General features: G+C 43.1%; 1 protein-coding gene across 1 annotated transcript in view; it reads right to left on the bottom strand.

The window, feature by feature from the left end:
• Nucleotides 1-575: 575 nt before the first annotated feature.
• Nucleotides 576-22,116, bottom strand: part of LOC122935236 (alpha-1,4-N-acetylglucosaminyltransferase-like) — a 35,144-nt gene continuing 13,603 nt past the window's right edge. Inside the window, exon 2 of the mRNA XM_044290999.1 lies at nt 576-1,205. Within this exon, the coding sequence (XP_044146934.1) occupies nt 576-1,205 (630 nt within the window). The remainder of the gene's footprint in view (nt 1,206-22,116) is intronic.

Raw genomic sequence — 22,116 nt, 5'->3', positions numbered from 1 at the left:
CAAGTAGAAGGGGAGATGCCACACAGTGGTGAAAATGGCCTTGTCCCAACTTTTTGGGGATTTGTTGACACAATGAAATTCTGATTCAACATATTTTTCCCTTAAAATGGTACATTTTCTCAGTTTAAACTTTTGTTCCATGATTGATGTTCTATTCTGAATAAAATATTAGAAGTTGGCACCTCCACATCATTGCATTCAGTTTTTATTCACGATTTGTATAGTGTCCCAACTTTTTTGGATACATAATTTTGATAGCTAATAAATATTGTTTGTGATCTTACCCCTTTTATACAGTATAGTGCCATAGAAATGTATAGAGTAGCATTATACCTATGAAAAAAAAATTATAAATGAAAGCAAAAAGTGCCATGTTTCATTAGATGCCACATTACAGGATTGTTCATTATTGTTATGATGTGACATCATATGTAACCTGGCGGAATCTAGGCAAAACAAAGCTTACACAAGTGGTCATTGCTTGTTTCCTAAACAAACCAGTCGTGTTGGTCTCATTAACAAGTTGACAATACAACACAGACTAGGCTCTCACTAAAGATACACCACCAGAGCCTTTAGTGATCTCCATTTGTTTTGTTGATCTGGCTTGAGGCCATTAACATCTGGTCTTCATGTTTCTTCCTTTCTAATTCATAAAGACAGGGACAATTTTTGCTGTATAAATGTTCTACCAGGGTGTTGCTTCCTGGTACCATGGTTGTCCCATTTTTATTCATAAAGTTCCAGAGATGCAAACCAAATGAATTATTGAAAGTTGGAAAAGTATCCCATTGTATGAAATATTTCTTCCATTCATGATACGGGACTGGGTAAAAGCGGTCTGGAACAAAAAAAGTTAGTGTCCCGCAAGTTACATCTTCCTTAAGACTAATTTCAACATTTTTGCATTTTTGTTTTAAAACTCGTGTTATAAGTGCTGGTCCCTGGTGGCCCCATTCTTCACCTTTATAGTTCTGAACAAAGCTGTCCATGAACTCCCATGCCAAAGAATGTATTCGAGGAAACCCAAACACACCATTGCTAAAAAAATCGGTGGACTGAGGTGCAAAAAAATGATCTGAAGGGATAGGTTGGGTTGAGATGATATCAGTGTCCATATATATTCCTCCAAAGGTCCATATAATTGCAAGTCTGCATGCATCTGATAAAACATGAATCCAGTAAACTTCCTTCTGCAGGTCAACCTGAAAAATATAATCATTTACATAATAATGAGTCATAAGAACACACAAAACAAAATTTTGGGGGACATCATGATGACCTGAACATTACTATTTATGCTATTTTAATTTCTACAGCTTGTGGGTATTTTTAGCAAAATGTGTAGCAATTTATGAAGGTTCATTGTGCCTTTCAAAATAAATAAAAAATACAAATCAAAAGGTACAAATCTATTATATTCAAAGTTAGACTGACCCTCCAGATAATCGTCTGGAGTCATGGAGCTTAATGTAGAAAGCAAAAGAATTCACTATTCATAAGTAACCTGTTTATTCTTATAGGTAAGGTAAAAGCCAATATTCCTCATTTTACGGGAAAAAATTCCTTCCTGTTCCTAATTAGGAAATCAGAATAACTCCCTGGATCAATGACATCTCCAGATATCTTGTTAAGGCCTCTTTCACACAACCGCTTTTTTTTCACCCGTTTACAGGCCATTTTTTCTGTTCCGTATACGGTACCATTCATTTTAATGGTTCCGCAAAATAATACGGAATGTGTTCCGTATGCATTCCGTTTCCGTATTTCCATTTTTCTGTTCCATTAAAAAATTGAACATTTCCTATTATTGCCCGCAAATCACGTTCCGTGGCTCCATTCAAGTCAATGGATCCGCAAAAAAAGCAATGCATCAGTATGTCTTCCGTATTCGTTACGTTTTTGCGGAACCATCTATTGAAAATGTTATGCCCAGCCCAATTTTTTCTATGTAATTACTGCATACTGGATATGCCATATGGACACAATGGAAACAAAAAGACGGATCTGGAAAAAACAGCCCGCAAAACACTGAAAAAGCCATACAGTTGTGTAAAAGAGGCCTAACTATAACCTGTAATATTATTACACTTAGGGCTGGCTCTAGGTTCAGCTGGGCCCTTGGGTGATAAATCTCAGAGGGACCTCTTGTGGCATTTGTCAAATGTGACCACGGCATCTGAGAGTATTAAAAAACGGAAGCAAGGCCTTCCTGCTCAGATGCGCATTCCCTGAGCAGAGATAAGGGAAAGCAACGTGTTCGAAAAATGAGCTGCAGCCTGTACTAGGCTTCCAGGCTCATTGTTAGTATATCCCAGTTCAGGCCACTAGGTGGAGGCACTAAACTGTGATATAGTGATTTCTATACAGAATAATGGAGCAATTTCCATTATTCTATATAAGTTGCAATCTGATAAAAAGTAATTTAAAAAAGTAAAAGAAAACATTTGGAAAATATTTAAAAAACTTAAAACATAAAATCACCCCACTTTCAACAAGAAAATAATAAAATTCTGGGCATCGTTGCATGCGAAAACACTCATACTATTAAAATATTTTTTTAAAGTTAGGCCATATGGTGAAGGATGTAACAGAAAAAAATAAAAAGGCTGATTTGCTGTTATTTCATCGCTTTAACTCCCAAGAAAATTAAAAAAGTGATCAAGTCATACACACCCCAAAATAGTATTTAAAAAAAAAAAGACATATTTCCCTCAAATGAGCCCCTACACATCTCTGTAGACATAACTATCAAAAAAAGTTATGGGGGTCATCGGGGAGCAGGGGTTCTGTTAGGGTTGCCACCTTTCCCAACAAAATATAATAGTTACACAAATTAAAAAGGTCCTTCACTCACTGCACCTCTTCCGAATACTAAACGGGACGGCGGATGCGCGGGATTTTACGGGCACAGAGAAGAACTAGGATGTCAATCAACTGGACATGGGCGTGCCAAAGGGTGAGAAGACGGAGCCACTAGGTGCTGCAGCAACACCCTAGTAGCACCTAGAGGCTCATTAGCAGATTATAAAAGTCTTTATTTTGAGGGAACGGCGGCAGGCAGGGAGTTAAAAATCATACAGTTATGTTCTGCTGACATTAGCACATTGCGATTTCTCTGATGACAGAAATCCTTACTAATACTGGTTGACCCCAAGCATACTGATAATGCTTGGGGATACCCCCTTTATGTTCATAGCAATGACTCCATATATGGACATAGCCATATATGGAGTCAGAGCAGGGACTCCTAAGCCAGGAACTAGAGTCCTGACTGTTCAGTAGTATTGGGGGATTCCCCATACAGCGATTTTCAGCATAGACCTGAGTGGGCCCCCTAGGAGCAGTGGGCCTGGGTTTGCTGGGTGCTGACGCTGGCCCTGATTACACTCCAGAAATGCATAAAGGCCCCTATTAAACTCTTTTAGTGAGTTCACCACCATCACCCCCTTCCAGCAGAGCGTTCCATAGTTGCAATGCTCTTACAGTAAAGAATTATCTTTCAAGTTTTTGTAGAAACCTTCTTTCCTTAGATGTAGAGGATGTCCCCTCGTCACAGTCCTGGGCATAAATAGATTATGGGAGAGATCTCTGTACTGACCGTTGATATAGTTATGCATTGTTATTAGATCTCCCCTCAGTAGTCTTTTTTCTAATCCAAAGAATCCTAATTTTGTGAATCTTTCTGGGTACTGTAGTCCACCCATTCCAGATATTACTTTAGACAGTATGGCTGTCTTGTTTACAGGAGCCCAGGACTGTACACAGTACTCCATGTGTAGTCTGACTAGTGATTTGTAAAGTGCCAGGACTATGTTCTCATCACTTGCATCTATGCCTCTTTTGATGCACTTCAAAATCTTATTGGCCTTGGCAGCAGCTGCCTGACACTGGTTTCTACAGTTAATTTTGCTGTCCACTAAAGTCCTAAGTCAGTGTTAGCCAGTGTTTTACCATCCAGTATGTACCAGTGACTTTTATTTTCCTTCCCATGTGCATAACCTTACATTTGTCAGTGTTAAACCTCATCTGCCACTTCTTCAATCTATCCAAATCCATCTGTAGCAGTATACTGTCCTCTTCTGCGTTAATACTAATCTGCAAAAATCTATATTTTATTGTGCAAATTTTTTTAGCAAATAGGGCCCAATACTGACCTCTGTTGTAGCCCACTAGTGACATTGAACCAATAAGAGTGTGTAGCGTTAATAACCTTTCTCTGTTTTTTTATCACTGAGCTAATTACTTACCTACATACACACATACAGTGTCCTGGAATACACTGCAAAGCATTGAAAGTGTTGTTATCATTGTATTTCATGTATTACGTGCATATGATACAAATCCTATAAGGTTGTATAGGGAGTCGGAGGTCCCATATGGCTAGACAGGGCTGGATCCAGCCTTCCTCTCTAGGAGGAAGATTCTGGAGTTAATGGCTGACTGCTGCGGAGTGATCAGCTCAACGCATCAAGGAGCAGATCCTGTAGGGAGATTCCATTCCCCTACAGACTACAAGCAGTTTATGTGCCAGCCCTTAAAAGGGAGAATATCTATAGAAGATTTAGCCATCAGAAAGGGATTGTGGACTTTTCCAAAGAAGGTGATTGCTGCTATTCTACAGCCTCCTCTGCATGTGGTGGAAACACTGTAAGCTACAAGCTGCCCACCATAGATGGACCCCTGTTCAGAGACTGTATTCATCCGAGGATACTGTGGATATTATATATATATACATACAGTTGCAAGAAATAGTATGTGAACCCTTCGGAATGAGATGGATTTCTGCACAAATTGGTCATAAAATGTGATCTGATCTTCATCTAAGTCACCACAATAGACAATCACAGTCTGCTTAACCTAATAACACACAAAGAGTTAAATGTTACCATGTTTTTATTGAGCACACCATGTAAACATTCACAGTGCAGGTGGAAAAAGTATGTGAACCCTTGGATTTAATAACTGGTTGAACCTCCTTTGGCAGCAATAACTTCCACCAAATGCTTCCTGTAGTTGCAGATCAGACGTGCACAACGGTCAGGAGTAATTCTTGACCATTTCGCTTTACAGAACTGTTTCAGTTCAGCCATATTCTTGGGATGTCTGGTGTGAATCGCTTTCTTGAGGTCATGCCACAGCATCTCAATCGGGTTGAGGTCATGACTCTGACTGGGCCACTCCAGAAGACGTATTTTTTTCTGTTTAAGCCATTCTGTTGTCGATTTACTTCTATGCTTTGGGTCGTTGTCCTGTTGCAACTCCCATCTTCTGTTGAGCTTCAGCTGGTGGACAGATGGCCTTAAGTTCTCCTGCAAAATGTCTTGATAAACTTGGGAATTCCTTTTTCCTTTGATGACGCAGCAAAGCAGCCCCAAACCATGATGCCCCCACCACCATACTTCACAGTTGGGATGAGGTTTTGATGTTGGTGTGCTGTGCCTCTTTTTCTCCACACATAGTGTTGTGTGTTTCTTCCAAACAACTCAACGTTGGTTTCATCTGTCCACAGAATATTTTTCCAGTACTGCTGTGGAACATCCAGGTGCTCCTGTGCAAACTGTAAACATGCAGCAATGTTTTTTTTGGGACAGCAGTGGCTTCCTCTGTGGTATCCTCCCATGAAATCCATTCTTGTTTAGTGTTTTACGTATTGTAGATTCGCTAACAGGGATGTCAGCATATGCCAGAGACTTTTGTAAGTCTTTAGCTGACACTCTAGGATTCTTCTTCACCTCACTGAGCAGTCTGCACTGTGCTCTTGCAGTCATCTTTACAGGACGGCCACTCCTAGGGAGAGAAGCAGCAGTGCTGAACTTTCTCCATTTATAGACAATTTGTCTTACCGTGGACTGATGAACAGCAAGGCTTTTGGAGATACTTTTATAACCCTTTCCAGCTTTATGCAAGTCAACAATTCTTAATCGTAGGTCTTCTGAGAGCTCTTTTGTGCGAGGCATCATTCATATCAGGCAATGCTTCTTGTGAAAAGCAAACCCAGAACTGGTGTGTGTTTTATAGGGCAGGGCAGCTGTAACCAACACCTCCAATCTCAGCTCATTGATTGGACTCCAGTTGGCTGACGCCTCACTCCAATTAGCTCTTGGAGATGTCATTAGTCTAGGGGTTCACATACTTTTTCCACCTGCACTGTGAATGTTTACATGGTGTGTTCAATACAAACATGCTAACATTTAACTCTTTGTGTGTTATTAGTTTAAGCAGACTGTGATTGTCTATTGTTGTGACTTAGATGAAGATCAGATCACATTTTATGACCAATTTGTGCAGAAATCCATATCATTCCTGTGAGAGACGTGTATCTGGTTTGAAACATTATTCTGTAGTACACATTTTTGTCCACAAGATGGCCGAAAGCCAGATGTTTGAGCCATGTGTGCATTCTTTTGTTTAAGGTAAATAAGGTAGGGGGAAGAGGGGATTACATTACAGTTTTCAATATACCTATGAACACAGTTGTAGTTGCTGAAATCACTCCTATCAGGTTAAGGAGCCAATAGTCTCTTCTTAAGGAACACCCCTTTTGTGATGTCATGTCTGCTATTTAAGTCAATGTAATGTGAATAAAGGGGCGCGTCTCTTCTACCATGGCTCAGGGAAGAGAGAAGATGCTTTCATGAAACCACCTAGTGTGCCTGGTCTCATTATAAAGCTGTATGGCATGCACATACTAATACTTCTAATTGATTTGGCACCACACAAAGAAGAAGGTGCCAAATCAATTAGAATTGCGCTGCCAAATCATGAATTGCGCTGACATTCCAAAGGGTTCGCATACTTTTTCTTGCAACTGTATATTACAGTACAGACCAAAAGTTTGGACACACCTTCTCATTCAAAGAGTTTTCTTTATTTTCATGACTATGAAAATTGTAGATTCACACTGAAGGCATCAAAACTATGAATTAACACATGTGGAATTCTATACATAACAAAAAAGTGTGAAATAACTGAAAATATGTCATATTCTAGGTTCTTCAAAGTAGCCACCTTTTGCTTTGATTACTGCTTTGCACACTTTTGGCATTCTCTTGATGAGCTTCAAAAGGTAGTCACCTGAAATGGTTTTCACTTCACAGGTGTGCCCTGTCAGGTTTAATAAGTGGGATTTCTTGCCTTATAAATGGGGTTGGGACCATCAGTTGCGTTGTGGAGAAGTCAGCTGGATACATAGCTGATAGTAAAGAAAAACGAGTGGCCATCATTACTTTAGGAAATGAAGGTCAGTCAGTCCGAAAAATTGGGAAAACTTTAAAAGTGTCCCCAAGTGAAGTCACAAAAACCATCAAGCACTACAATGAAACTGGCTCACATGCGGACCACCCTAAGAAAGGAAGACCAAGAGTCACCTCTGATGCGGAGGATAAGTTCATCCGAGTCACCAGCCTCAGAAATTGCAGGTTAACAGCAGCTCAGATTAGAGACCAGGTAAATGCCACACAGAGTTCTAGCAGCAGACACATCTCTAGAACAACTGTTAAGAGGAGACTGTGTGAATCAAGCCTTCATGGTAGAATATCTGCTAGGAAACCACTGCTAAGGACAGGTAACAAGCAGAAGAGACTTGTTTAGGCTAAATAACACAAGGAATGGACATTAAACCAGTGGAAATCTGTGCTTTGGTCTGATGAGTCCAAATTTGAGATCTTTGGTTTCAACCACTGTGTCTTTGTGCGACGCAGAAAAGGTGAACGGATGGACATTACATGCCTGGTTCCCACCGTGAAGCATGGAGGAGGAGGTGTGATGGTGTGGGGGTGCTTTGCTGGTGACATTGTTGGGGATTTATTCAAAATTGAAGGTATACTGAACCAGCATGGCTACCACAGCATCTTGCAGCGGCATGCTATTCCATCCGGTTTGCGTTTAGTTGGACCATCATTTATTTTTCAACAGGACAATGACCCCAAACACACCTCCAGGCTGTGTAAGGGCTATTTTACCATGAAGGAGAGTGATGGGGTGCTGCGCCAGATGACCTGACCTCCACAGTCACTGTACCTGAACCAAATTGAGATGGTTTGGGGCGAGCTGGACCACAGAGTGAAGGCAAAAGGGCCAACAAGTGCTAAGCATCTCTGGGAACTCCTTCAAGACTGTTGGAAGACCATTTCAGGTAACTACCTCTTGAAGCTCATCAAGAGAATGCCAAGAGTGTGCAAAGCAGTAATCAAAGCAAAAGGTGGCTACTTTGAAGAACCTAGAATATGACATATTTTCAGTTGTTTCACACTTTTTTGTTATGTATAGAATTCCACATGTGTTAATTCATAGTTTTGATGCCTTCAGTGTAAATCTACAATTTTCATAGTCATGAAAATAAAGAAAACTCTTTGAATGAGAAGGTGTGTCCAAACTTTTGGTCTGTACTGTGTATGTGTATATATATATATATATATATATATATATATATATAGAGAGAGAGAGAGAGAGAGAGAGAGAGAGAATCCCTTTAGGCCAGGAAAAGGAGAGATTGTCCAGTCTGACTGAGTGGGAGAGAAGCTAGTCTCCATATACAACCTTTGGGAACTGCTTGAATCGGCTGTAAAGACTGCATTTCATGTTAATAGGATCACCTGCTGACCAGTTTCAATGAAGTGCTGCAGATTTGTTATACCAATACCAGTATCATCATTATACCACACATGATTTGAACCACAAGGTGCTGGCATCACGACAACTGGGACCCTGCCTCCCACCATAAAACAGCAACATCAAGGGCAACTCAACTGCCATCAGGCAGGAGAACACTAGAAACAGAGTGTGCCCTCAAGGGAAGAACCGTCGCACCCTTCACATGACTGCACACCAGCACAGGGAGCTTCAAGAAACCATACGACTACTGCACCCATTCGGACACTCACACTCATATATGCCCCTGTGACCTGTTCACTGCACATATTTCCCCTCAGTCCAATCATTTTCATTTAATGTACTAACTAGAGATGAGTGAACCACTCAAGATTTGTTTCCGGTTTGTGTTGCCGAATTATTTGAAAAAGTACGGTTTGAACTGAAGTTGTTCCAATGCCCTGAAAGTTTGAATATAACCCCCTCTAGCCTCCTAGTGCTCTGATTTTTTTTTTTTAGGAAGACTAGTTATATCTTATCTTTCATTTGTTGTTTTTTTTTTCCTCCTATCCTCCCTCCCCCCCAGTCTAGTGTGGATGTGGAAAGGGTATGGTATGGATATAGCGTCATGCTTTTCCACAGTCTGATATTGTCCACACCCCTCATCTTTCCTTCTCATTCCTGGTATGTCTACAATGAACTTTAATGTCTCTTTCCCTGCTGGATTTATTGAGTATTTGTTTACATTGACTATTTCACCCTGTATCTGGTCCTCCCTTGATTGGGCCATATGTAGCCCCCCCACCCCCCCCCCCCCTCTTGGTCACACCTGATTGAACACTGAGTGGTTTAAATCTAAGTCCTTAGGTCTTTGAAACCTTGGTCTTTTCAATGCAACATCTCTCAAGTGCAGCTCTTTAAGTGCTTATACCGAATTATACCAGAATTAGACCAGATGAGCACCATAGGTGATTACAGACATAGTTACTGCAAACAATGTTTCAATTATTCATCTTTCTCTTCCCACTTTTCCACAACCTCCTGATATATCCCCACATCCAGGAACTATTCATCTCTTCCTCCATCTTACCTTCTCATCTGACCGCTTGCACAAACCTGTTTGGCAACGTAAAACCATTCCTTCCAAAACACACACATACCTCATGCCCTCTCTTATTCTCATCTATTAACACTTTCTCTGCTTTTCCTCATTGCTGGTGATATCTCTCCAAATCCAGGCCCCCTCAACAAATCCCCACTATCACCTCCATGTCCCAGTACAAATCTCCTTCTACAAATTTCTGTAACCCCTTAAACCTAATAACCATTCCTCCTACCCCTGCTCCTTTTGTTCTTCTTGCAGGAGCATGGAATGCACGCTCTGTCTGTAACAAACTGTCCTACATTCATGATCTTTTTATCTCTCAAAAACATTCCTTTCTGGGTCTCACAGAAACATGGCTGACACCCTCTGACACCTCCTCCCCCACTGCACTCTCATATAGTGGATTTCATTTCACTCACACCCCCGGCACCAGCTGAAAATATGGTGGAGGAGTTGGTCTTCCCCTATCAGACACCTGCTCCTACAGCCCAACTCCACTGCCCCCCTCCATTACGCTCACCTCATTTGAAGTACACTCTGTTCGCATCTACTCTCCATCCAATCTTCAATTAGCTGTCATTTACCGCCCCCCAGGCACAGCCACCATCTTTCTTGACCGTTTTAACAGCTGGCTACTACACTTTCTTTCTGCTGACATCCCCAATATCATCACAGGTGACTTCAACATCCCTATTGACACCTACCACTCAGCCGCCTCTAAACTTCTATCACTCTTTTCCTCCTTCGGCCTCTCACAGTGGACTTCAGCTTCCACACCCTCGCAGGAACCTTAAGCATCTCGAATTTTGCTTGCTTTTTGACTCTCTTCTCCAACTCTCTACCATCTGTTCCCTCCAAGACCCAGATGCTGCCACCACCCTATATAACACCACAATAATTACAGCTCTGGACACTGTTGCCCCACCCACACACAACGAAACCCGAAAAATCAACAGATAACCCTGGCACACCAACCTAACCAAAAAACTCAGACAAGTTTCCAGGGCTGCTGAGAAGAAATCCCATTCTAAAGATGAATTTGCCGCATACAAGCAATCCCTCCTCATAATAAAATCCTCACTCATGGATGTGAAAATCCCCAGAGTTGTGTTACTACACGCCTCTACCCGCTACTGTCTTCAAAGAGCCTTTACATTGTCATCAGATATAATTTACATTATGTCTTCACAAATGTGCATGTAAAACTATGTTAAATCTAAATTTTTATGTAATTTTCCATGTTCACCAGCAAATGGCAGCAACATGTTGGTAAGGAACTAGTTACAGTTTAGTATACCTAAGCTGGAATGGATTATTCCAGCTTAGCTCCCCCTCTGTGGAGATGTGGACTATTCCCACATCCTGCAGTATGGGAGGGGAAGGAAGTTAGAGTCAGTGTGCCAACCACCCGTGTTGGGGAAGGCTGTGTGATAGCCTTCAGGAGTTCCCTTGTATAGGGAAGCAAGCCAGGATCTTGTCTCGGCTGAGACATTGATCACATCCGCAGCCTGAGAACCTGCAGCCTCGGCTATCTACAGAAAGCAGTTCCAGGACAAAAGTATTCCCTCAGAAACCATTTGAGAGTCCAGAGACCTAGGAGAAGCCATATTCCTCCTCAGCTAGCCTGTCCCCATACAGAAGAAGTGCAGAAAGGTGCAGAAGATAAGTTCCTGCCACAATTACAGAGCTACCAAGCAGACAAATGATTTCAGTGGACATGCTTTTCCTATTAACCCCCGCCGTGCCGCAATCTAGTTTTAAAGTTATGACTTACCGTTACGTCATGGGTCCTTAAGGACTTGGGAAACATGCAGTACCGGTACGTCATAAGTCCTTAAGGGGTTAATCTTTCCTGGTAAGTTTTATCCTGCAATCCATGTACTAGTTTAGTAGCTCTTCTCTGAACTCTCTCCAAAGTATCAATATCCTTCTGGAGATATGGTCTCCAGTACTGAGCACAATACTCCAAATGAGGTCTCACAAGTGCTCTGTAGAGCGGCATGAGCACCTCCCTCTTTCTACTGGTAATGCCTCTCCATTTTTTGCAAGACCCATCTGGGGCCTTTGCTGCATTTGTCACAGTGAAATACAAGCTTGAAATACTGCAATTATATTCTGGGTTTAAAAAAAACACCCATTTTGGGCAAGATAATACATTTGTGGCCTTTGCTGCATTTCTGGCAGTCCAATACAAGCGTTAGATACTGCTGTTATATTCTGCTATAAAAAAAGCACCCATTTTGGGCAAGATAATACAATTGCGGCCTTTGCTGCACTTCTGACAGCCAAATACAAGCGTTAGATACTGCTGTTATATTCTGGGTTAAAAAAAACACCCATTTTGGGCAAGGTAATACATTTGCGGCCTTTGCTGCATTTCTGACAATCCAATACATGAGTTAGATACTGCTGCTATATTCTTTTTTTTTCAACTGCCATTTTGGGCAAGATAATAAATTTGTGGCCTTTGTTGCATTTGTGACAGTCAAATACAAACTTTAAATACTGCAGTTATGATCTGGGTTTAAAAAAAACACCAACTTTTTGCAAGACCCTACATCTGGGGCCTTCGCTACATTTGTCACAGTGGAATACAAGCCTTAAATACTGCAATTATATACTGGGTTTAAAAAAAACACCCATTTTTTGCAAGACCCTACATCTGGGGCCTTTGCTGTATTTGTCACAGTCAAATACAAGCGTTAGATACCTCTGTTATATTCTGGTTTTAAAAAAACACCCATTTTGTGCAAGAGACTACATTTGGGGCCTTTGAAGTAATTGTATAAAATTTTCCAGTCACACTGTTGTGTGACCTCAAGAAATTTTTCATCTTTATGACACCGGCACTGCCTTACTCTCAGTCAGGAGTGGCCAACCTTACAAACACAAAGAGCCAAAAAAAAAAAGTATGACTATTAGGAGCCACAAGCTATACCTTTACACACGAGTCACCATATTTTTCGCCCCTACAAGATTCACCTTGTTTTTAAGAGGAAAATAAGAGGAAAAAAAAAAAAAAGATTTTTCATCTGATCTGAGGTCTGATAAAAATATTTTTTTCTTATTTTTCATTAACAGAGAAAAAAATAAAAAAATCTATTTTTCATCAGACCTCAGATCAGACTCCTAAATCAGAGCCACAATTCTCATCTTTTCTAAAATAAGATCCCCAAACCTCATCAGACCTCCATATCAAACCCCCAAATAAGACCCCCAATGTTTAGATCAGACAACACAAATCAGACTCCCAGTGCCCGACCCTCAGATCTCTCCCCCATGCTCAGATCTCCCCCTGCTCAGACATTACCAAACCATACTCAAACAAGACCCCCCCATGCTCAAATCTCAGGCCCCCATTGCTCAGATCAGGAACCCCCCATGCTCAGATCAGACCTCCATTGCCCAGATCAGGACACATCCCACCACCCCCCAATGCTCAGATCAGAACCTCCCATGCTTAGATCAGAGCCCCATGCTCAGTTCTATAATTTAAGAAAATCTCTTCTCTCTCCTGATCAGGCATTGGGCTCCTGCTCGGGCACCTGACACACTCTCCACTGTGACCTGATGAGCACAACTTCAGGTCATAGTGCGTGTCTCCACATACTACGTTCTCACACTGTGTGCATCAGGACGTAGTGGAGAGTGAGCTGGAGCTGCAAAGTAGCAACAGTGCCCGATCAGGAAAAAAGATCTGCGCATTAGTGTTGATCATGAATATTCAAATTTTTATCGCAAATATAGGTACTTCGAAAATTTGCGAATATTTTGAATATAGTGATATATATTTGTAATTTTGAATATTCATATTTTTTTTTTATCAGTACACATGATCTCTCCCTGCTTCTAGCTTGTGGGCCAATGAGAAGGCTGCAATATATTTGACTTTAGGAGTAGTGTTGTTTGCAAATTTTCATAATGCACATTTTTGCAATGCAAAATTTATTGTGAATTTTTCACTTTACAACTATTAGACAAAAGATGATTATAGCACTATATTAGCTAAATTGCTCTATATTCGTTTTTTTTTCAAATATTCGCTATATTGCTATAACTTTGTTTTTTCGAATATTCGTAATATTCTAAAACAAGAATATATAGCAATATAGCGAATATTTGAAAAAAAACTAATATAGAGCAATTTAGCTAATATAGTGCTATAATCTTCTTTGTCTAATAGTTGTAAAGTGAAAAATTCACAATAAATTTTGCATTGCAAAAATGTGCATTACGAAAATTCTTCTTTGTCTAATAGTTGTAATTTTTTCCAATCTGAAACTTGTTGTTTTAGAATTTTACGAATATTCGAAAAAAAACAAAGTTATAGCAATATAGCAAATATTCAAAAAAAACAAATATAGAGCAATTTAGCTAATATAGTGCTATAATCTTTTTTTTTATAGTTGTAATTTTTTCCAATCTGAAGCTTCAGATGAGAAAAAAATTACAACTATTAGACAAAGAAGATTATAGCACTATATTAGCTAAATTGCTCTATATTCGTTTTTTTTTGAATATTCGCTATATTGCTATATATTCTTGTTTTAGAATATTACGAAAATTTATGGCAATATAGCGAATATTCTAAAAAAAAAAAGAATATAGAGCAATTTAGCTAATATAGTGCAATAATCTTCTTTGTCTAATAGTTGTAAGTTAAAAAATTTGCAATAAAAATTTGCATTGCTAAAATTCGCATTATGAAAATTTGCATATTACACGATCATTACCTTGCCGATTTTTTCGAGTAAAAAAAATGTAGAATATAACGAATATTCGAATTTGCGAATATTCGACAAATTTTCTACAAAATATTCGCTAATTATTGCGAATTCGAATATGACCCCTGCCGCTCATCACTACTGAGCATGGGGTGGAGAGTGAGTCGACCTGACTGCTTCCCGGCTCAACAGCTAGAGCCGCATTTGAAGAAGCAAAGAGCCGCAGGTTGGCCACCCCTGCCCTCAGTGAAATTAATTGTTGACTATTGGCGGTTACATTCTCACCTGACATAAACCATCTGTTAGTTTGGTGGGTAAACGTAAAGAATCAGGAGAGCGTCAAAAAAGGTACATGGCCCCGGTCGTGGTGCTGCTAGTGGAGCTCGTGTTGCAGAGAGAGGACACGGTCGATCTGTGCCAGCTACACGCACAAGTGAAACACCTTCCTCAGGTGCGAGTAGGCAACAGAACCTTCAACGTTATTTGGTGGGGACGAATGCTGCTCTACGAATGGTGAGGCCAGAACAAGTACAGGCGATAGTAGATTGGGTGGCTGACAGTGCCTCCAGTTCCTTCACATTGTCTCCCACCCAGTCTCCTGCTAAAAGATCAGAGTTGGCACCTGCAGCCCATGTCCATCAGTCCTTCACCTCACCCCCTTGCAAATCAGCCAAGCAGTCTGAGGCCAAAGTCATGGAGCAGTCTCTTCTGCTTTTTGATGACTCTGCTAGCAGGGTTTCCCAGGGCCATACACATAGCCCTGCCCCAGAAGTGGAAGAGATTGAGTGCACTGATGCCCAACCACTTATGTTTCAGGATGAGTACATGGGAGGACCTCGGCAGCATGTCTCGGTTGATGATGAAACACAGGTGCCAACTGCTGTGGCTTTTTGCAGTGTGCAGACCAACAAGGAGGGCCGGGATGAAGACTGGGTGGAAGATGATGTGGAGGACAATGAAATCCTCGGCCCCACATGGAATCAAGGTCACGCGCACAGAGCCACCAGCACAGCAGAAGAGGGAGCAGGGTGCAATAGCAGAGCGGAGGTCCCCTAGACAGTATGCCTGCTACTGCCCACCGCAGCAAGGAACCAAGTACACCAAAACCAGCTCCAAGGAGTCCCCTGGCATGGCAGTTCTTCAGACAATGTGCTGACGACAAGACACAAGTGGTTTGCATGCTATGCAATCAGAGCCTGAAGTGAGGCATAAACGCTCTCAACCTGAGCACAACCTGCATGACCGGGCATCTAAGTGCAAAGCACGAGCTGCAAAACACTGGACAGAAAGAGGAAGTACCCCCTACCCATCTGCGATCCCTGGCCCTGAATACCAGCATTTCAAAATTACTGGCCTTTGAAATGTTGTCATTCCATTTGGTGGAGACAGAGAGTTTTAAAAGCCTTATGGCCGTGGCTGTCCCACAGTACGTTGTTCCCAGCCGCCACTACTTTTCCAGGCGAGCCATCCCTCCCCTGCACAACCAAGTGGGGGACAAAATCAGGTGTGCACTGCGCAACGCCATCTGTGGCAAGGTCCATCTAACTATGGATATGTGGACCAGTAAGCATGGTAAGGGACCTTATATCTCCCTAACAGCACACTGGGTAAATGCAGTGGCGGCTTGGCCTGAGCCAGATAGCAGTTTGGCGCATGTACTTCCAACACTGAGGATTGCAGGGCGCTTCTCTTTGCCTCCTGTTGCTTCCTCCTTCTACTCTGCTACCTCATCCATTACCACCTCCTCATCCAGTCAACGTAACACCTTCACCACTAACTTCAGCACAGCCAGGGGTAAATGACAGCAGCCAGTTTTAAAACTTATCTGTTTGGTGGACAAACCCCACACCATGCAAGAGCTGTGGAAGGGCATGGGAAAACAGACCGATGAGTGGTTAGTGCCAGTGAGCCTCAAGCCCGGCCCGGTGGTGTGCGATAATGGGCAAAATCTCGTAGCAGCTCTGGGCCTAGCCGGTTTGACGCACATCCCTTGCCTAGCGCATGTGCTGGATTTGGTGGTGCAGAGGTTCCTTAAAAATTACCCCGTTATGTCAGAGCTGCTGCAGAAAGTGATGCAGCGTAACTTCGGCCTTCCCTCTCACCGTCTCATATGCGACGTGCCCACAAGGTGGAACTCCACCTTGCACATGCTGGCCAGACTGTGTGAGCAGCAGGCTATAGTGGAGTTTCAGCTGCAGCATGCACGGGTGAGTCGCTCTGCGGAACAGCACCACTTCACCACCAATGAGTGGGCCTCCTTGCGAGACCTGTGTGCATTATTGCACTGTTTCGAGTACTCCACCAACATGGCCAGTGCCGATGACGCCGCTCTCATTGTTACTATCCCACTTCTATGCCTCCTTGAAAAAAATGCTTCGGGCGATGATGGAAGAGGATGTGGCACAGGAGGAGGAGGAGGAGGAGGAAGAGGGATCATTTCCAAGGGTTTCAGACCAGTCATTCACAAATGGCTCCTAGGGTGGGTCCCTGCACCCACAAACACCAGGTACACAATTGTCCAGCAAGGGCACAGTTCTGAAGGAGGAACCATGTTCACAGCAGGGTGGCAGCCAAACCAGCTCATGGCCATCACTGGTGCGTGGCTGGGGGGATACAGAAGACACAGACGATACACCTCCCATAGAGGACAGCTTGTCGTTGCCGCTGGGCAGCCTGGCACACATGAGCGATTACATGCTGCAGTGTCTCCGCAACGACCACCAAGTTGGCCACATTCTAACTTGTGCTTATTACTGGGTGGCCATGCTGCTCGATCCCCATTACAAGGACAAGGTACCGTCCTTAATTCACTGAAGCGCGATCGTAAGATGCGAGAGTAGACGCGCTGCTGGTGGCATTCCCACCTGATAGCGGGGGCACAGTGGAAACACAAGGCGAAGGCAGAGGAGGAGGAAGAGGTCGCTAATGCAGCTGGGGCACCACCAGCACCTCAGAAGGCAGGGAAAGTATGGCCGAAATGTGGAAAAGTTTTGTCAGTATGCCACAACAACCAGCACCACCAGCTAATATGTAACGTCTAAGGGCTCTTTCACACCTGCGTTCTTTTCTTCCGGCATAGAGTTCCGTCCTCGGGGCTCTATGCCAGAAGAATCCTGATCAGTTTTATCCTAATGCATTCTGAATGGAGTGAAATCCATTCAGGATGCATCAGGATGTCTTCATGCTGCGCTTTTTGCTCCGGCCAAAAATCCTGAAGACTTGCCGCAAGGCCGGATCCGGAATTAATGCCCATTGAAAGGCACTGATCCGGCCTTAAGCTAAACGTCGTTTTGGCGCATTGCCGGATCCGACGTTTAGCTTTTTCTGAATGGTTACCATGGCTGCCGGGACGCTAAAGTCCTGGCAGCCATGGTAAAGTGTAGTGGGGAGCGGGGAGCAGCATACTTACCGTCTGTGACGTCAGGGCGCCCCAGGCGCATGGATGACGTGATCACATGGCACGTCATCCATGCGCATGGGGGCGCGGTGACGTCATTCTGGAGCGCCCAGGGAACCGCACGGACTGTAAGTATGCCGCTCCCCCGCTCCCCGCTCCTACTATGGCAACCAGGACTTTAATAGCGTCCTGGCTGCCATAGTAACACTGAAAGCATTTTAAAGACGCATCCGTCTTCAAATGCTTTCAGTACACTTGCGTTTTTCCGGATCCGGCGTGTAATTCCAGCAATTGGAGTACACGCCGGATCCGGACAACGCAAGTGTGAAAGAGGCCTTAGCAGGAGGCAGCATTTCATCAACATGGTAGAGCAGTATGTGTGTACACGCCTACATGTACTGAATGATGGGTCTGCCCCCTTCACCTTCTGGGTCTCCAAATTGGACCCATGGCCTGAGCTTGCCCTTTACACCTTGGAGGTGCTGGCCTGCCCTGCAGCCAGTGCATTGTCTGAACGTGTGTTTAGCACAGCAGGGGGCGTTATTACAGACAAGTGCAGCTGCCTGTCCACAGCCAATTTGGACAAGCTCACATTCATTACAATGAACCCGGCATGGATCCCAAAGGACTTGTCCGTACCTTGTGCAGAATAGACATGTATACCGGCCTATTGTTATACTCCAGAGCAATTGCTCATTGTTTTTTTTGTTTTTTTTTATATTTCACACTCTTTTCGGGTGTACCCTAATTTGAACAAAAAATAAAAATAATTAAAACAAAAAAAGTGTTGGCTTCCTCCTCCACCGCTGCTTCCCCCTACACTGCTACGTCCACTGCCGCCCCCTCAACCTCCTACTCTATAAGGACCTCCACCTCATAGATCAAGATTATTATTTAAAATGTTTAATTATTTTATTTTAAGTCATTTCACTAATTTGTCTGATACATTGTTGGGTTGCATATCCCAAATTTTTGGCTGTGATATATCCCTGCTCTACCTACTAGACAGGGAAATCCATTTAACTAATTTGCCTGTTACATTGTAGGATGAAATTCACCAATTTTTGGCTGGAATATACCCCTGCTCTACCTAATAGACAGGGAAATACATTTAACTAATTTGTCTGTTACATGGTTGGGTGAAATTCACAATTTTTTTGGCTGTGATATACCCCTGCTCTATCTAGTAGACAGAAATACATTTAACTAATTTGTCTGTTACATTGTCGGGTGAAATTCAACAATTTTTCGCTGTGATATACAGTGAAGAACAAAAGTATTTAAACATCCTGCAATTTTGCAAGTTCTCCCACTTATTATGGAGGGGTCTGAAATTCACATTGTAGGTGCATTCCTACTCTGAGAGACAGAATTTTTTTAAAACAATTTGGAAATCGCATTGTATGATTTTTTTAATCAAATATCTGTTTTATTGATTTTTCGCAAAGAAAATATGTGCCCAATATGCAGTCAAATAAGATATTGTAAAGTTACAAAGTCACTTTTACATATTTGCAATTATAGACAAAGCAGATAAGTATAAGAGTAACAATCTCTCGTCAAAGCTTGTGGTTTTGGGCAATACATATATAAGAGTGGTAAACATTACTCTGGTTGGCTTAACCAGATTTACAACATCTCGAGCATTGCGTTTATCTTCATATGAAGACTAGCCGGCTTTGACAGGAGTATAATAACAAAAACTAAAATATGGATAACTCACGGAGGGGTGTAGTATCCTCCGCGAGGTACAAACAGAACGCAGGTTGTTCTCAGTACAGCTCATTATGGAATGCTAAGATGTAATTTATGTTTAAAGGTTAAAGGCGTCACCTTCAAATTACGTTTTCTTGTAATCAATCCATGGTTTCCATAGTTGCAAAAAGTTTGAATGGGACCTATTGGCCCAATTGCTGAGTTCTTCCATGAGATATAGTTGGTTCACCTTTGTTTCCCATTGGGGGATGGTAGGAGGAGCTGAGTCAAGCCAATGCAGCGGGATAAGGGACCTAGCTGCTTGAACAAGCCAGGTGGGAAGGTCAAAAGGTTTAGGAGACCAGCTCTTGGAAGGCAGCCATAATAGTACCGAGGTAGGAGTAAGCTGGAGAGAAGTGCCACATATTTGGTTTATTTTTGTTTCAATAGCGGACCAGAAACTGGTAATTAATGGGCAGAACCAAAATATGCGACCCAGAGTGCCTGTATCTCTGTTGCATCACCAACACATTGTATGATTTTTAAAGAATGTATTTGTTTTGCGCTGCTGAACATAAGCATTTGAACACCTGAGAAAATCAGTGTTAATATTTGGTACAGAAGCCTTTATTTGCAGTCTGTTACATAGTTGGGTGACATTCACCAATTTTTAGCTGTGATATACTCCTGCTTTACATAGTGGAAAGGGAAATACATTTTACTAATTCTTCTGTTACATTGTTGGGTGACAAATGCTCATCTTTTGCGCTAGAAAGTACATTTGCGGCCTACACTGCATTTAGGACAGTATGAATGGTGAGGCCAGAACAAGTACAGAGTATAGTAGATTGGGGGGCTGACAGTGCTTACAGTTCATTCTCATTGTCTCCCTCCCAGTCCCCTGCTGAAAGATCAGAGTTGGCACCTACAGCCCATGGCCATCTATCTTTCAACTCACCCCCTTGCAAATCAGCCAAGCAGTCTGAGCCCCAAGTCATGCAACAATCTGTTATTCTTTTTGATGACTCTGCAGGCAGGGTTTCCCAGGGCCATCCACATAGCCCTGCCCCAGAAGTGGAAGAGATTGAATGCACGGATGCTGTCACGGCTGAGAATGGGGGAAACCCTCAGCCGTGCGATGCCACGAGATGTTATTTGCTGCTCGGCCAGGACAACAGAATAAGGGAGCAGGTCACCTCCTAACGCATCCCTAATCGGACCCTGACGCCTAACTGCATGAGCCGACTTTGAAGGTAGGAGGGCTCATGCTCAGGAACCTCGGATCCCTACTCACCCTCCGCTGATCCCTGAGCTAGGAGCTGGGTAGACCACCTGTTCCTCCTGGACGCAGAGAAACAGGAGTCTAAACTGTCCGAGCAGCAAGGGGATATAAAACATAAACAGACTATGGATATGGTAGTAGAGTGAAAGACTTCCACCCCTACCTGCCACAGAGACACTGACTGGATCCCTGAGCTCAAGTGCTGAAGTCCACACACAGACATAAAAGGACACAGCACACATAAACACACAGGAAGCCAGAAGCATAGCTGCAATAATAACAGACACCACATAAACATTAACTTAACATCACATAACAACATTTATGACCACAAGGGAGGCCCTCACTGGCAGATGGTAAATAAGAAGGAGGATGACTCCAGATTACCATAGCTGAAGTACCCCTCAGACTTCTGAATCACAGCAGAAGCTATATAGGCCCAAGTAGCCACACCCACACAGACACACCCAGTGTTCACACACTAGGAAGGGAATTAACCCTTCTCACACAAGGGAAGGGAAGACAGCCACTTAAAGGGGACGTGCACCCATAAATAAACCTTTTGCACAATAACAGAGACAAGGCACACCTACATAGACAGGTTGCCAGGTGCAACCGCATGCACTTACAGCAAGCTGCCTAGCACCAGCTCAGGCTGTTATGCTGCCACATAAACAATGTTGCCAGCGGCAACCACAGGTGAGACAACATACTTCAGCCCTCACCTGTGATTGACAACCAGACCAGACCGCAGGCAACTGCGTGCGGTTACAGGAGTCACGACCATGGTCATGACACTCCCACCCCTCAGAGCCCCCCCACCAAAAAAAAAAAAAGGGAAACTGGTGAGGGACTCAACAAGGGGATAGGAGAAGGGTAAAATAAGGGAAACAGTGTCAATACCCGCGAGTCTCCCCAGGACTGCTGCCGACCCCTGGAGCAACACACAGGAACCAGGACCCGACTGCCAGGCTCCGGAGCAACACACAGGAACCGGAGACCAGCAAAGAAACAGCCCGGAGAGACCGCACTGACACTGCGTCCACTCTCTATTAACGTCCCCACTCCAGTCGCTGCCAACAGACACTCCTACCCAGCATACAGCCTTAACACTAATGGAATGCTGCCAGCAGACGACCAGAGATAGGAACATAGAGAGGGACGGTGATCTCCAAAACACTCTCCCTCCGGAGAACGCGCATGCACCCCACAAGAAATGGCGATGCATGCTGCACCCTCTTCCGTAGGTGTGCAACCGCACACTAAACAAACCACTGTGAAAGCATAAAAAGGTAAGGGGACACCAAAACAGGCAATGGTA

The sequence above is a fragment of the Bufo gargarizans genome, chromosome 4 (genome assembly GCF_014858855.1).
Source record: "Bufo gargarizans isolate SCDJY-AF-19 chromosome 4, ASM1485885v1, whole genome shotgun sequence".
In the NCBI taxonomy this organism is placed as follows: Eukaryota; Metazoa; Chordata; class Amphibia; order Anura; family Bufonidae; genus Bufo; species Bufo gargarizans.
The sequence above is the reverse complement of the archived record's forward strand: the minus strand, read 5'-3'. Positions and strand labels throughout refer to the sequence as shown.